The following is a 14,694-nucleotide window of genomic DNA, read 5'->3' on the forward strand; positions in this document are numbered from 1 at the left end:
GGCTATCATTTATTCATGTTTACCAGGAGAGCACTTTATGAATGAGAGAAAGATTAACTTAATGTGTTTGGACTAATGATTAATACTGTGTTTACTGTTGATGGATGAACATTGGTTTAAACAATGATGCTTTATGCAGTCATTACAAAGTGAAATCATTAAAGTTTTAACCTTCCTAGGGCACTTAATTTAAATGCTGTTAGAATTGCTAAAATTAAAACAATTTCTGTTTTTATTTGGGAAACGCGCATACAGCTCTTCCCCTTGGGTGGGCTTTGTGTGCTTTTCTTGAGGCCGTACTAACCAACTCATGGTTGGTGATTAATACACTTTCTTAGTTCTAAATTCTGATTTCTTAATACACTTCAGAAGGGGTGAGTTTGTGATATGGCAGTTGAGGTGTGCATAAAGGTATGTATTTGTCATATGTCAATTTAGGCTGCTTGCAGGTGCATAGCAACATGGTACTTAGGCACTAAAGTTGCTGGACCAGTGCAGTTAAATGGATTTATTCCAGCTGATGATGTGGCTTGTTAAATCACTTTGGACATTTCTTTATGTGAGATCAATGAATGATTCTTCCCTTAGTTAAATATGGTGGTGCACATGCTATCCTTGTATGGATTTTTTTTTTTTTATGTTCTCCGATTTGCTCTTCAACACTGTGGTAGCCAAGTCAGCTCTCTTGTTTTATAACCTTTCCAGAGACTTGCAAAAGGTGCCTGAGAAAAGATTGCTGCAGAGCCTCAGGGACTCAAAGCTGCTCTGCTGCTCTGTCAGTGATTTACAGCCAAATTCCAGGCCATTCTTGTCTCTATGCTTGTGGAGGCAGACACCACTTCGATGCACAAAGCATGAGCAAAACAAGTCTTTGTGTGAGATGTTAGAGCAGATGATAGGGCCAGAAGGGCCTTGTAGGGCTGAAATGTCTGCAGTACTTCAGAGTGGCTTGGGATTCTTCCCCCCACACCCCCCCATACAGAGGAACTTCATTTGATTTTGTGTTTGGGTTGCTGGGATAACAATGCAGTGATGTTAAATCAGAACTTAGCTTGGTTTAAAAAGAGGGAAAAAAACAAGGTGTACTGTGTGGAAGCTTAATTATTTTTTACCTGTAATCTTCCTAGTTGTGGAAATGCTTGAAGCCAAATTCACCACTGAAAGCTCGGATTTCAAAGCAATGGTGCGAAATTGGTTTCCAAGGTGACGATCCTAAAACAGACTTTAGAGGAATGGGTCTCCTCGGCTTATATAATTTGGTGTAAGTATGTTCCTGTGCAGATGGGTTTATGTGTGTCTGAAGTCATGAAAAGCAGCATTACTTGCAGAGTTTAGCAAATCTGTGGGAATAACTTATAAAAGTGCTAGGGACTTCATATTAAGAAAATGAAAGAATTTATTTGCTAGCCTAATTTTTGGAGGGTCTCTCTTCTCAAAGTGGTCTTCTTTCTTTCAGTATTCATAATTCAACCCCGTAATACCACTTGCTAAGCTCCTTTTTTTAGTTTCTCTGTGACACAGTAAGTTAGCACTCTCTTCCTACGAGAAGGAAACTGTAAAGTGTATTTTCACCAGTACCTAGATCTCCTTAAACAAAATACCCTGGAAGTATGTAGGTGGGAGGGTTATGTTACTGCTCTGCTGCTTTCTTTGGGAATTTCATGCTGAATTCATAAGCAAAACACTTGATATGCAGTCACTGATGGCCCACTTAGGCAGTTTGAATACTACTTCAATTTCCGTCGATACTCAAAATTAAGCAGTGAGTTTACATCACTTTTTCCTTCCAACTAACACACACCAGGTGTTAATGCCGTAGCTGTGCTTTGTAATTTGGGAATTGACTAATGCCTGTTATTTTCTCCAGCCCTTGCATTTGCTGCAGGTAGTTACATAACTTGGAAACATTTGGTAAAATAACTTCTCCTTCTGAGGCGAAAAAGAAGTATTTTCTGCTTTTATAGATTGAAGGATATAAATCATCCTCTGTCCATATGTTGTTCTCTAGTAAATCTCAGTTGAGGATCTGGACTCTTGACTCTGGCTTTGAACTACCATTTGAAATTAATCCCTAGCATGTATTTAATTTCTTAGTCTTCTGTGATGACTCATCTTGGCTTAATGAATCTGCCAGATCAAGAATCCTGAGCTGCTTTCCCTTGAGCTCAGCACCCAACATGCTCTAGTAATAGGCAACTGATTTTGTGTAGGGTTGGTAGAAAGGAAACTCTGGTAATGCACATTCACTAAACTCATATGGGAGTGTGCTTGTCATTTGTGGTTGCTTTAATCTTTCATTTTGGGGGTCTGAGTGGCAGCTTAATGAGTTTAACATGTCGAATGCTACTCATACTGTGTAACACATGCACTGACCTTTAAAAAGGCGTGTATGGACAACTTAGTATGACTTCAGATGCTTTTTTTGCTGTTGTTGTTTTTTTTTTTAACAATTCTCCCTAAACATATATGTCTGCAGGTATTTTGCTGAATGGGACACTGAGATAGCTCAGCAAGTTCTCACTGACTCTCTTCACCCTAAATACAGGTAATACTTGAGACCAGAAACAATAACTTGAGAGAGCACTCTGCTGGCTCTGTTTCAGGAAGGGGGCTGGGGTATTTTCTCTTTGTTGGGAATATCCTTGGGTATGGCAACATGCTGTCTGTTTTAAAGTCCTGATCCTGAAAGTTGATCAAGTGCAAGAGGCACACTTGTATTCTGAATCTTGGAAATAGTTACATTTAGCGTTAAATGTTATCACTTCTGTTTTCAAGTGATTTTTGTATTTTTATTTACCTTTCTTTTAATTTGTTTGTGTTTTTCCATAATAAAGGGAAGTCACTAAGAAGGAACTAAGGTATTTTTTTTCTTTTTTCTAAGTTTTCTGAGACACTACATGTAAATAAAGATCGGACTACAATTTGGTGTGTTATAAAATCTAAGTCTTTGTTGCAACACCAAGAGATCCATATTCTTTTCTTTAAAGTTGACCCAAACATACCTGGGGATGGAACACTGGGTATATATGAGCGTGCTTATATGTCAAAAATGAAATCCATCCTGCTTGTTGTAGTGACTGACTTGATAATCATAAGTAGTCTAGGCCAAATATTTGTTAGCAGAGCTGAAAAGCCTCTTTAATTATGGTCACATACCCTGTCTACCTTGACTAATGATGGTTCCAATCCGGCTACTCCATTGTCCTGACTGTTAAGAGATCAGGTATCTTCAAGTGTCACAAACTGTGTTGTGAGTAATTTGACAGTAAGATACTTACTCCATAATTATTGGGGGGATAGAGGCCTCTTAGCCAGTTAGAAATCAGTTGCCTTAAAAGACATTTTTCTTCTGCCAGTAATGTTAGATATCCATAAAGCTGGTTCACACCTAAATCCTGAAGCTTTTGATCTCCTCAGGGGTTTGGGGGGTTTTTCTGGGTTTTTTTTGGTTTTGGTTTTGGTTTTGTTGAGTTCCTAATGGTAATTCTGTGACAAAAAGCCCTTGGAACATGTTGGTATTCTTCGTTTGCATGTTTGATTACCAAGGGCAGTCCTGGAGTGCTGTGTGAGCATGTGCAATTTCTATGCCTTGACAGAGCATTCAGTAGAAGATAGATGCTGCAGGTGGTGCCCATGGTGATCTTCCTGATGTGGTTGCTTAGCAGCTGTGCTGTTTTCTGATGGGATCATGATGAGTGGATTTTCTATCTCAGTTGAACTGTTTCACTTGCCCACATCCTATGTGTGCCACCTTTATTATTGGGTCTTTACCTGGGGTTTTCTAATTGATGTTATACCACAGCCTACAAAGATGGTTCAGATTTTAGAGGAGCAAAGAACAGTGTATTCCTGTATGCTAAGCTATTTAGGAGCTGAAGTTTTGTCCTCATGCATGCCACCTAGTAACCCTCAGGTCACGATGGGTATGAATCTGTTAGCATCTTAAGTACTTAATGGCCACAATTTTTATATACTATATTTACTTGAAGCTCAGGGAATTGTTTTTAGTGTAGTATACACTTGTTGAAGTTCAAGAATAGTCTAAGAACAATGCTTTCACACATAGCTGCCTATAATTTGTGACCTAAAGCTTGCAAACTCAGATTTGCCTTACTAAGGCAAAACTCCCACAGCCATGTCAAGGTTGTAGCACCCTGGTTAGGGTCAGTTCTGTGCCTGCCTTTAGCTGGTTATAAATGCAGGCAATGATTTCTGCTAAACTTGCTTATTTCAGTAGACTCAAATCTGGTTAGCGGGATGTTGGCTGACTGGTTGGATCACACAGCTCTTTTGAATCATTGAAGAGCTGAAATTTAGTTTAAAATCAATCTGTTCCCTAACTAATTTTATTTTAAGGGAGGCGTTTTCTGTGTCCTTGAAAAGCACTGCATTATTGTGCCAAATAATAGGAAACACTGTTCCTTATCTTTGACTGTTGAGTGATTTCTATTTGGCGGGTCATAAAAACTTACTGTCAGAGGAGTATTTTCATGCTTGCTGCCTCAGGTGGATCATGCCTCCAGTGATGAGTATAACATATATCTCTGAAAACACAAAAAAGCTAAAGCCATCTTGGATTAGTTAAATGTAATTTCAACTTTTTGTACAGCTCAAGCTTAACTGAGGTGGATCATCTTTGTGGTCAATTCAGAAAACAACGGGCTTTTGCTGAGAACATTGACATAGGTGCATTTTGTAATGGTGAGACAAGTCTATTGGCAGTGCTCTAAACCAGTCACCCATTTCAAGTCTGTTTATATCAATCCATTCAGCCAGAAGCAGTGTTAAATGGGACTAGCCATATAAAAGAAGGGAAAATACCATGTTCAGTCAATGTTATAACATTAGAAAAGTGGAAAGAAAATATTTGTCAGTTAGTAATGCTTGGCAATATCTAGATTTTAATTATTTTTTTTCCTCAGCCAACTTAGCAAAGCTGAATGGGAGAAGAAAAAGTTCGATAAGGCAATTGGGTAAGTTTAAAGATCTTTTTTAATTTGCTACAAATTAAAGCAGGTAACCATGATGCTGTATATTTGAGGAGAAAAAGGTGTTTCCTGGTTACTTTTTAAAGGAAACTTCTGAGAGCGTATGAATATCTGCTGTCTTGACCACACCTTGGTTTTGATGAAAGATTACAGGAGAAACAGTTCAAGTTACATATAGAAAAAAATAACCCCAAAATTTTGTAACAAGGAGAAACTTTGTGTGCTATGTATAGTGCAGTGATTAATATCTGTTAAATTCCTCTTAGAACATGACACGATCAAGTCTCACTTCTTGCTGTCAAAGCCAGGTTCAGAACTGCTTTCAGGAAAGCATAATAGGGAAGAAACAGTAGTGTGGGTTTTTTCTTAAGCAGTGGGTTTGGTATAGCTGCATTATTCATGAGTATGGAACTGGATGTTCCTTCTGAATGTATCTGAAAATCTGTAATACAAGATTTTACTTCCCATATTTAATTTTTCTGTGAAACTTGCCATTAGGCCTCGTTCTGAAGTTAACTTCTGGACTTCTGTTTTTATTTTTTCCTCCTGAAATGCAAAAGAAGGTTGAAGAAAAAGAAAATATTTTGGTTTGCTTGATAGAGGTAGTTGAAAAAATACCCAGGACAGTCTAGAGAAGACAGCTGTCTTTAGCTGAGAACGAATATCCAAGCATGTTTACTTTTATCACTAAATGTCCATGTGAGTCTTTACATGCTTTCTTGGAAAATAATCACTGCTAGAAATGTCAAGTTCTTTATGCACCAGCCTCACAAATTAACTTCCAGTTTCCGAGCTTTGTTGTGCCTAAATATACTTCATTTGTTGGTATCTCTTAGCAGGACAGAGTTTGCTTAATGAGCCTGATTTTCATGTTTCTGTTTCCAGCATGCTCTGATTTAGGTTTTTGCCTGTTTTCTGGCCTTTGTCTCTAGTTCTCGTTTAGGAAGAAATTAGAGGTGGCTTGGCTGGATCTTTTTCACAAGCTTTTTAGCCACATTAATGTCTTTATAGGACAGGTTGTTGAAACCTGATATTCCTAACTATCGGTAATGAGTTCCAGGGGGAACTCCAGCAGTTAAAAATAGCAAATGATGGGTCACCCTGCAGCTGTGGCCACCATGTGGAGTCCTTGCCCTGTTTAAGAGGCGAGTGCAGGCGCACAGGGAGGTCTGTGCTTGTTCCTATTTTGTAGGAATTAATCGGTACCGTTCCACTGAAATGGCTGGCACAGTGATGAAATTCCTGTTTTAACTGTGACCATGTATTTCCCAAGGGAAATACTGTACAGAGCATGCAGAATAAATGTTTTCTTTGCTTTCCACCCCACACACACCTTGGAAACTCACAAAGGAGAGAATTAATACATCTCAGTAACATGCAATCTGCAACATCAGGGTCATCAGTATTTCTTAAAATGTGCTGAAAGGTGAGCTCTCAACAGAAGTTGCTGCTTTTCCTTACAGCTACTCTTTTGCTATCGTGGGCATTAATATAACAGACCTTGCATACAACCTGCTTGTGAGTGGGGCTCTGAAGACCCATTTCTACAACGTTGCTCCAGAAGCACCAACGCTCACTCACTTCCAGCAGACGTTCTGTAAGTGCTGGGTGTGAGTGTGGGGCAAGGGGTGGAAAGGCATAACTGGTGCTCTGCTAACACTTGTTGTACTGCCCATAGTTTAAAAAAAGAAATAAAATCTGCTGACACAGCACAGAGACTGTAATGCTAGTCTCCCTCTCCTGTCTTTAGGATGCTTGGATTCAGCTCTTAGCTGTGATGGAGGCCACTACCAAACCAAGGTGTAAAACAAATGAAGAAACACAAACAAAAAAATGCACTAAGTGCCTTAACAAATGACCTTCCTGGTTTTTAAAATAATAACAAGAAAGCAGATGTGCTTTAAGGAGTGTCTGAATATTGCTTCCCCTTTAATCCAACTGCTATATGATACTTGCATCTACATTCAAGTGTTACTCTCCACCCTTCAGCAGAGTTGCAGCTCCCCTGCCAAAATAATGCTTTGACAGCTCTTTCCCCTGTATTTGAGCATCCCCTCTACAGCAGAGGCCTGCTGTTCCTCTTTGCACAGTGGGAGTAACACTTCTAATATTTTCAATGTGTAGGCAAGGAACTGATAATAAGCACCTGCAGCATCTTTCCCTGGTTTTATGCTTCAATTCGTGAATCCATATGTCAGGATGAGTAGTGACTTCTTGTGTTTATTGTGAGAAGTTCTGCCAGTGTGTGTAATATTCATCCAATTTTGGGGTTGTCCAGAATTGGTTCAGTCTTGTTCCTGCACAGTGTCATGAGGTGTCAGATCTCAGTGACCAGGATTCTCTGTGCAAATCCTAATAGTTAATTCCAGGCTACTTTCTAATTTTATATGTCATCTTTATATGCTGTATTTATCTCTTCTTCCTTTTTATTATTTTGTAGGCTACTTAATGCATGAATTCCACAAATTCTGGATTGATGAGGATCCACTGGACATAATGGAATTCAATCGTGTCAGAGAGAAATTTTACAAGCGAATCTTGAGACAGCTCCAGAACCCAGAGATGGCTCTGTGTCCTCATTTTGCTGCATCAGAAAGTTTAATCAATATGTAGTTACTCAGTTGATTTTATTTGGAAGCACTGTCTCACTCTTGGTTTAGATCACTGTTAGACCATCACTAGCATACTGAAATGACCATGGCAATCGTGTGCATGTTTTTGGCGCAGTGTTCATCTATTTTTGTCACATGATCCCCTTATGCTTCTCTTGTTGGGGATTTTTCATTTTAAATGGGTGCTCATATCACCTCATTATGCAGTGTTACCTTCTGAATTGATGTCCAGATATCAGAGTTTTTCTATTTTTTTAGACTTTCCTCATAATTCAGCATTGACAATTGAATTGTATTTCTCTAGCACTGTTTTGTATATGTGGAATAAGTAGCTGGATCTTGTACCGTGAAAGCTTTTTAACTTCTCGGTATGTTTTAAGATAACTACTGGCATTTCAAGCAAAATATATGTTTGGACCTCATCTAGAAGATAATGTAATTTAATCTAATGCAGGCAAACACATTAAAGTCCAATTTTCTCCATGCAGCCATTATATGCTTAATGCAAAATTAATGAGGCTTATGAGATACAAGTTTCAGTGGGAAGAGTTTACGCAGAATTACGATCAAATGCATGAATTCCAAATGGTCTGGTGATGCTAATACAGTGAACTGTGAACACACTCACAACTACCAGATACTGGCAGGGGCCAAAATTATAACATCAGGCTGTTGTTACCAACACCACCGTGCTGAAGCATGGTCCAGATTCCTGCACATTCCTTTAGGTATACAGAGGTTAGTGTTTTGTGTCACACATCGGAGGGCAACATGATTTGGTCACGTGGTGCTTGGTAAATTCAGGGGAACAAAAATATGTATCTTTTCTTTGAACTGCTGAAAATGTTGCTTTGGTTGTCAATTCAGTTCCTAAGAGCTGGGAGAAATAATTAATTAGAAGGTTTAGAACAAAATTGCTTGTGTTTCCCAGACTACTTATTAAAAAAAAAATGTAAAATGGCAAACTGCCTTTTTTCTAAAACCATAAATGAATAAAAGTGTTTGACACTAAGATTGTGTAGTATACTGAACAACATCTACCATGGCATTTCATACCCATGGTATTTTTTACCTTCTAAGCAATCAATTTTAGTATTATATGTTTGTGTAAATCACTTGCATATGGAGATTAAATTGAGTAGTGTCCAACTACTTGTGAATTATATGAATAAATTATACATCATTCTAAACTGAAGCACTGTGGGTTTTATTTTTGAGAGATGCAGTAATACAGAGGAAAAATATTTTGCATAATGGATCGGGTAAAATGGGATGTAACAGCTCTGTGGTGTTCCCAAGTCTGAAGTGTGATTGCAGCTTCTTCAGATAAGGTGCTTTATATCGTTTTAGTTACTGCTTGGGCCATCACTTTGTTAAGAAAAAAGTAAAAAATAAAGAAATTGGAATACTTCAACTTTTTGGGAAACTCCTTGGGTTTAAGCCCTCTCGTTTCTTCGCTAAAATGTAAGCTGGGGGTCAGCACTTCTCTACACAGCTGGAAACTTGCACTCATTGTGGAGTTAATCAGCAAAATTCTATGGTTGTTGCAATAATTAGTCTTCTCCAATGAATTTGGAATTTTGGAACTGGAAATATTAGCGTATTTTGCATGAGAATACAAGGAATAAAAACTATGCATGTTTAACTTAATACCATTGATTTTGGAAAGTGATTTTTTATAGTCATTAGGCCTTAAGGACTTTTTGTGTCACTCTTGAAGCTTCTAAAATAGGTTTCTAGGAACAGTTTCCATTGTTTCAAATTTTAGGCTCTCACTTTCTTTCCTTGCCCCACTCTGACTTAAAAATCTTCTGCAATTTATTAGGTTACACTGGTTTATTTTTAATACTCTGCAATGGAGTTCATGGAGTTGCGGGGGAGGGAGGGAAGGTGTCTGCTACCTTTTTACTGCTCTGATCCTCTCAGCTATGCCTTGTCTCAAGGTGTCAACTTCAAATAAAATCAGAAAATGTCATCTGGCTCTGTGTCAGATTGTATCACTGTAATCTAACTGGTTTGGGTGATTATTTTTCCTGTCTTGCAGGAAGATGGATTTAATGAAGCTAAGTGTGAAATTCTTTCTCCTGTGGAGCCCTTGCATTCTGGTGCCTCCAAATCTTATCATTCTGCCCCCTTGTGCTTCAGCTTTGGCCTGTGACATGCTTGTTCCCAAAATCCATGTCAAACCTGGGGCAGAGAATATCCCTGGAGAGTGCCTAAAACTGGCTGGGCACTGCTGAGGGAAGATGTCTGTCTGGCACTGCCCTCCTTCCTCCCCTGGAACGACCTCTTACCATGACACAAATCCAAGCTTTTCTTAAAAAAATTAGAATTTACACTATCACTTAGTACAGATCCAAACTGACCTGTGAGCAACTGGATGCTGCTTTCCCTAGGGAGGAGAAAATGAAAGAAATGGGGGGAAAAAGTATAAAAAGTTGTTTCAATAAAGAAGAATCAATGTTTATACTCACTGCAGGGTGCAGAGTTTGGTTTCATTAAGTATAGAGACAGTTTAGGTTGGATCTTTGGACAGACTTTCCACAGCTTCGTGGTTGTTGCATTTTACCACCCAGCTCTCCCACAGGCTCATGCCTGGCCATGTGCATCTTGGGCAGCAAGTGCTTCCTGCCCAGACTGTAAAGTAAATGGACACCTTCTTTCTTAACAGATAATTTTTCTCAGGTAATTAATTTACATCGACAATGCCACACAGCCCAGGTGTCATTTTAAAAAGGCCCAGCCGTGTCGTAAGTCTAAGCTGCTACTTTATTGTATTATCCCAGCTAATGTGTAATTAAATTGGTACCAGGGCTCCTTCAACAACAGAGGTGGACACTGACTTGTCTTCTTTAACCTTGGTGCTCTGCCAGCATCTGTGGAGCTGGGATGTGAGAGCCAACAGGCTCTGCGCCTGGGGGGTTGATGACAGCCAGGAGGAGGATAGCAAGTGCTGCCTACAGCTTCCTGACACTTCTTGGCTTGTAGCTTTTTTTTTTTCTTTGAGGCAAGGAGAAATAATTTTGCTGCTGTTCTAATTGGCTCTTTTGGAGGGTATTTTTTCAAATGACGGTGCTGGTGGTATTTCTAGATACTATTTTTAGATGCAAACAAGGTCTACCTTATCTATATGATTTGTCTTGGACAGTTTTGTCTCCTGGCTGCTCCTTGAAGCAGTACTGAAGCTTGATTGAAAAATTACTGTCATATAGAGGGTAAAGGACATTAATTTCTTGTCTTTTTTAATGAAAGAGCAATCTTTAAAAGCACCTGTGCCCACCGTGTGCCCTATGGGGCACAGACAGATGGTGATGACTTAGCAGGCTGAAACACTTTGCTGCAAGCAGGGCATTTTCAGCATATCCCCAGCTGAAGTAAGTGCTGTTAGGTGGAACAGGATGTATGTGAACAGAGTGCTGATGGTCAGGTTAATGAACCCAGATCCACCTCTACTGACCCAAAGAATCACTGGTAGCATCATAAACACAGTGCCTTCCATTATGAGGGATCATTTCCTTCTTAATCCCTCCCTTCATGGATTTTGGTTAGTTTTTAACATGTCATTTGCTGACCTGTCCCTTTTTGTCAGAATGTGACCAGAGATTTTTGACCCTTCACAGGAGTGAGCAGCATTGCAGGGTTGTCCCCTAGTGGGGTATTGCAGATTGTAGTCATTTCCTGCCCGAGCTCTAAAGGAAACCTCAATCTGCAGCTCTGCCACTTGGATGGACCCGACTCGAGGTAGGAATCAGTTACAGCCTGAAATAGTAACTGGAGTGCAATTCTATTACTGTTAAGTTCATGTCTTTGGCAAGTGCTGTTGGGAAAATAGGGAAACTCTGTGTACACATTGGGAAATACAAGAACTCTGAATATACTTCCCTCTGTCCCCCAGCTGGCTCTTAACAGGCTTGACATCATCAACATATGACCATTTTGGCATCACAGGAAGACTCCTCTGGAACTGTGATTTTCAGAGAATTGTTGTACTTTGAATCTTGTTAACCACCCTGATTTCCACCTCTCATTCCTCACTTGGAACTTCGTCCAATGAGAGCTCAGATTTTGCACTAATGAATCCTCTAGGCTACACTGAGAAAAACAGTAGGGCTCCCCTCTGTACTCTTGCATCTGCGGCATGGCGCAGCTAAAAATCACATAAATTATTAAAATAGATGTTTTGCAGAAAACAATCCTGAAATGGATAAGGAAATTAATTATTCATTGTTTTCCTTAGTTTGCGGCAATGCAGGTTTTCTGTAAGACTTGCCAAAGATTATACAGGACTCTTCCTACCAGATCCTATAGGAACATAGTAGGACAGGCTTTGTGTTTTCCCCTGTGAGCAGTGCACATAGAAATTAGGTCATTACTCATTCTAATAAAGTATTCTAGTCTATATAGAACTATAATTAGAAAAGAGATATAGCTCTAAAACCTCCAAGCAAGAGCTGGGTACAGCAGCTTAGCTCCGAATGAGCTATGAGGAAGGGGAGAAGGCTGGTTACCTGGGTTGTTGCATTCCTAGGCCTGGGCTCCACTGTGCTGAAGGACTCTCAAAGCTGTAGGTGGTGTATTCCCCAAAGAGCTTACAACCTGGAATGAGGAAGAGGAGCAGGACAGGGGAGCACGAGGACAACACACACCAGCACAGCTGGCAGCTCAGCAAAGCAGAGCAGCACAAGAGGAGCTGGAAAAAAGGGGCATGAGGTCTCCTGTTTTATGTTTACAGGCAGTATTGCCCAATTGAAAGGGTAACCAAGGGAGGTACATGCAGGTGACTGTGAAAAACCTAACCAGTGGACAACAGGGCATGGCCCTGTGACACTGGAAGTGAGGACAGAAGTGAGACCCCAGCTTGAGCAGTGCCTCAAGCTCTGGGATCCTCAACACAGGTTGGACATGGACCTGCTTGAGTGATTTCAGAGAAGGGACACCAGGATGATTGATTAAAGGGATGGAGCTCCTCTCCTATAAAGAAAGGCTGAGAGAATTGGGATTGTTCAGCCTGGAAAAGCGTAGCCTTGGGGTGGTCTAATTGCAGCCTTCCGGTTCCTGAAGGGGTCTACAAGAAAGATGGAGAGAGACTCTTTACAAGAGCATGTAGTGACAGAACAAGGGGGAATGGCTTTCAACTAAAAAGGGCAGGTTTAGACTAGATATTAGGAAGAAATTCTTTTCTGTGAGGGTAGTGAGGCACTGGACAGGTTGCCCAGATAATCTGTGGATGCCCCATCCCTGGAAGTGTTTAAGGACAGGCTGGATGGGGCTCTGAGCAATGTGGTCTAGTGAATGGCGTCTCTGCAGTCAATTAGAACCAGATGAACTTTAAGGTCCCTTCCAATCCAGGCCGTTCTACTATTCTGTGATCCCTGGTGCCTACCTCATGGATGAGAAGAAAATCTGTGATTTTCAAAAGAGACTAGTCAGGAAGTATCAATAAGACGTAGACATAGCCTAGATGTAAAGCCCTGAAGGGAGGTTAAGGGCCAATGTGGGGCCCTTGGTCATAGCCCAGAGACAAGATAGGAGTGTTCTTCACAGTTAGAAAGTACTTCTAGGCAATCAGCCTGTGAAACCTGCCTGCTCACCCCTGAGAATCTGCCTCTGCTTGATGTGCTGGATGGGGGAATACCAAAGGGTCAGGATGCAGAAGACCCAAGGATGCAGTTTGCTGTCTCTCTTTGATAGGGGAATTTGTGATGCTGCTTTGGCTCTGGATGGTCTCACATATTCCTTTCAGCTGTTATGACTAAGCCATTTTTTGCCTCTTCACTCTCTCCCAGTTTTCCATTCACAGTGGGTTGGTTTGAATTTAAGCCAACTGGCACACACTTCGCCTCTGGTTTCCATGCCTCTGGCCCCACTGGCCCTTCTCACACATTTGTCAGCAAGCCATTTTGCAGAGGATATGAGTGTCACTTCTCCGTATCTCTGTGGCCAAAAGAGAGCAGAAAGAGAACAGTGAGAGCAGAGGTCTGAGAAGGCTGCTCTGAAGTGCCCTGACCTGGGGAGCCTGCTCCTCCTGTCCCAGTTTGCAGGGGGCCAGTGTGACACCAGGAGTAGGAAAGATGCTCTAAGCTTGGCTGTCTCCAGGCTGCTGTCTCCAACTGCTTTGTGCTTTTCTTGAGGGCTGTGGGAAAGGGACATGAGCATGTGGCTGCATGGATGACCCAGGGCTTGTCTAGCTCAGCTGCTAACAGTGCATGGGGTTGTTCTGCCCCTAAAGCACCCTCAACCTCCCACCAGGCTCTCTCCAGGGAGAATCAGCTTCTTTTGTATTGCAGAATAGAATGGGGGTTTGGGGGGGTTTTTGTGTCCATGCCCGAGACCAGCCTCAGTTAGTGTAATTCTTGCCTGTCTGCTGTGAAACTCAGCAAATTTACACTGGTTCCAAATCTGACCAGAAAAAATGAATTCAGCAACAGCAAAGAACAAGGCATCCTGAGCCCCAGCAAGAAGTTATAATCCCAGCACAGTACTCTTCTTCATTAGCTGGATAAAAAGACAGGTCTGAGGGAGATCTGAACATCAACTATCTAGCTGTATGTAACCAAAAATCAGTAAAAATAAAATAAACTCTTTAACAACCATGCAATATTAAGAATCACGCATTATTTATTCATCTGGAGGCATGAGGGAATATCTCCTCCAAAATACCATGCTGAGTACAGGAAAGCTCTTGTTTATATACTGTATTTTACATACATATTCACTGATTGTTCCAGAATAAACATACATCTGTCATAGTCATTTCCCTGAAATCATTGACATATTTTCCCTCCCCTTCACACATGTGCTCTTCTGTGCTGGGGGTCTCTTTGGTGGTCCCTGGTGGTCAGCAATCCCAAAGTCAGACCTGAATGATTGGTGACCTTAGAAAAGTTAGCAGAACTGGGGCTGGTTGCTTTCCAGTTCTCCTTACACAATGGGCATTGTGCACTTCCACAGACCAGTGGGTTTTGAAGAATAAGCATTGTGTTAGCTCACCAGGTGTAGATGATTTTTCATCTGGCAACACAGTGAGTGGGTCAGAAGGACTTCCTTGACCATTGGTGTGAGTGCCCTTGTATTAAAGGGTAGACTAAGCATTC

At 40.8% G+C, this 14,694-nt stretch overlaps 1 protein-coding gene across 4 annotated transcripts in view; it reads left to right on the forward strand.

Moving 5' to 3' along the window:
• Window positions 1-9,250, forward strand: part of ELMOD1 (ELMO domain containing 1) — a 43,570-nt gene extending 34,320 nt beyond the window's left edge. For 3 of the 4 annotated variants that reach the window (XM_032099306.1, XM_032099307.1, XM_032099308.1), the window contains exons 7-12: window positions 1,128-1,261; window positions 2,477-2,545; window positions 2,835-2,858; window positions 4,923-4,973; window positions 6,452-6,585; window positions 7,429-9,250. In XM_032099306.1, coding sequence (XP_031955197.1) covers window positions 1,128-1,261; window positions 2,477-2,545; window positions 2,835-2,858; window positions 4,923-4,973; window positions 6,452-6,585; window positions 7,429-7,601 — 585 coding nt within the window. In that variant the 3' untranslated portion in view covers window positions 7,602-9,250. The remainder of the gene's footprint in view (window positions 1-1,127; window positions 1,262-2,476; window positions 2,546-2,834; window positions 2,859-4,922; window positions 4,974-6,451; window positions 6,586-7,428) is intronic. The other variant, XM_032099310.1, reaches the window with a different exon arrangement.
• Window positions 9,251-14,694: the final 5,444 nt, after the last annotated feature.

This window comes from Corvus moneduloides, chromosome 2 (assembly GCF_009650955.1).
Source record: "Corvus moneduloides isolate bCorMon1 chromosome 2, bCorMon1.pri, whole genome shotgun sequence".
NCBI lineage: Eukaryota > Metazoa > Chordata > Aves > Passeriformes > Corvidae > Corvus > Corvus moneduloides.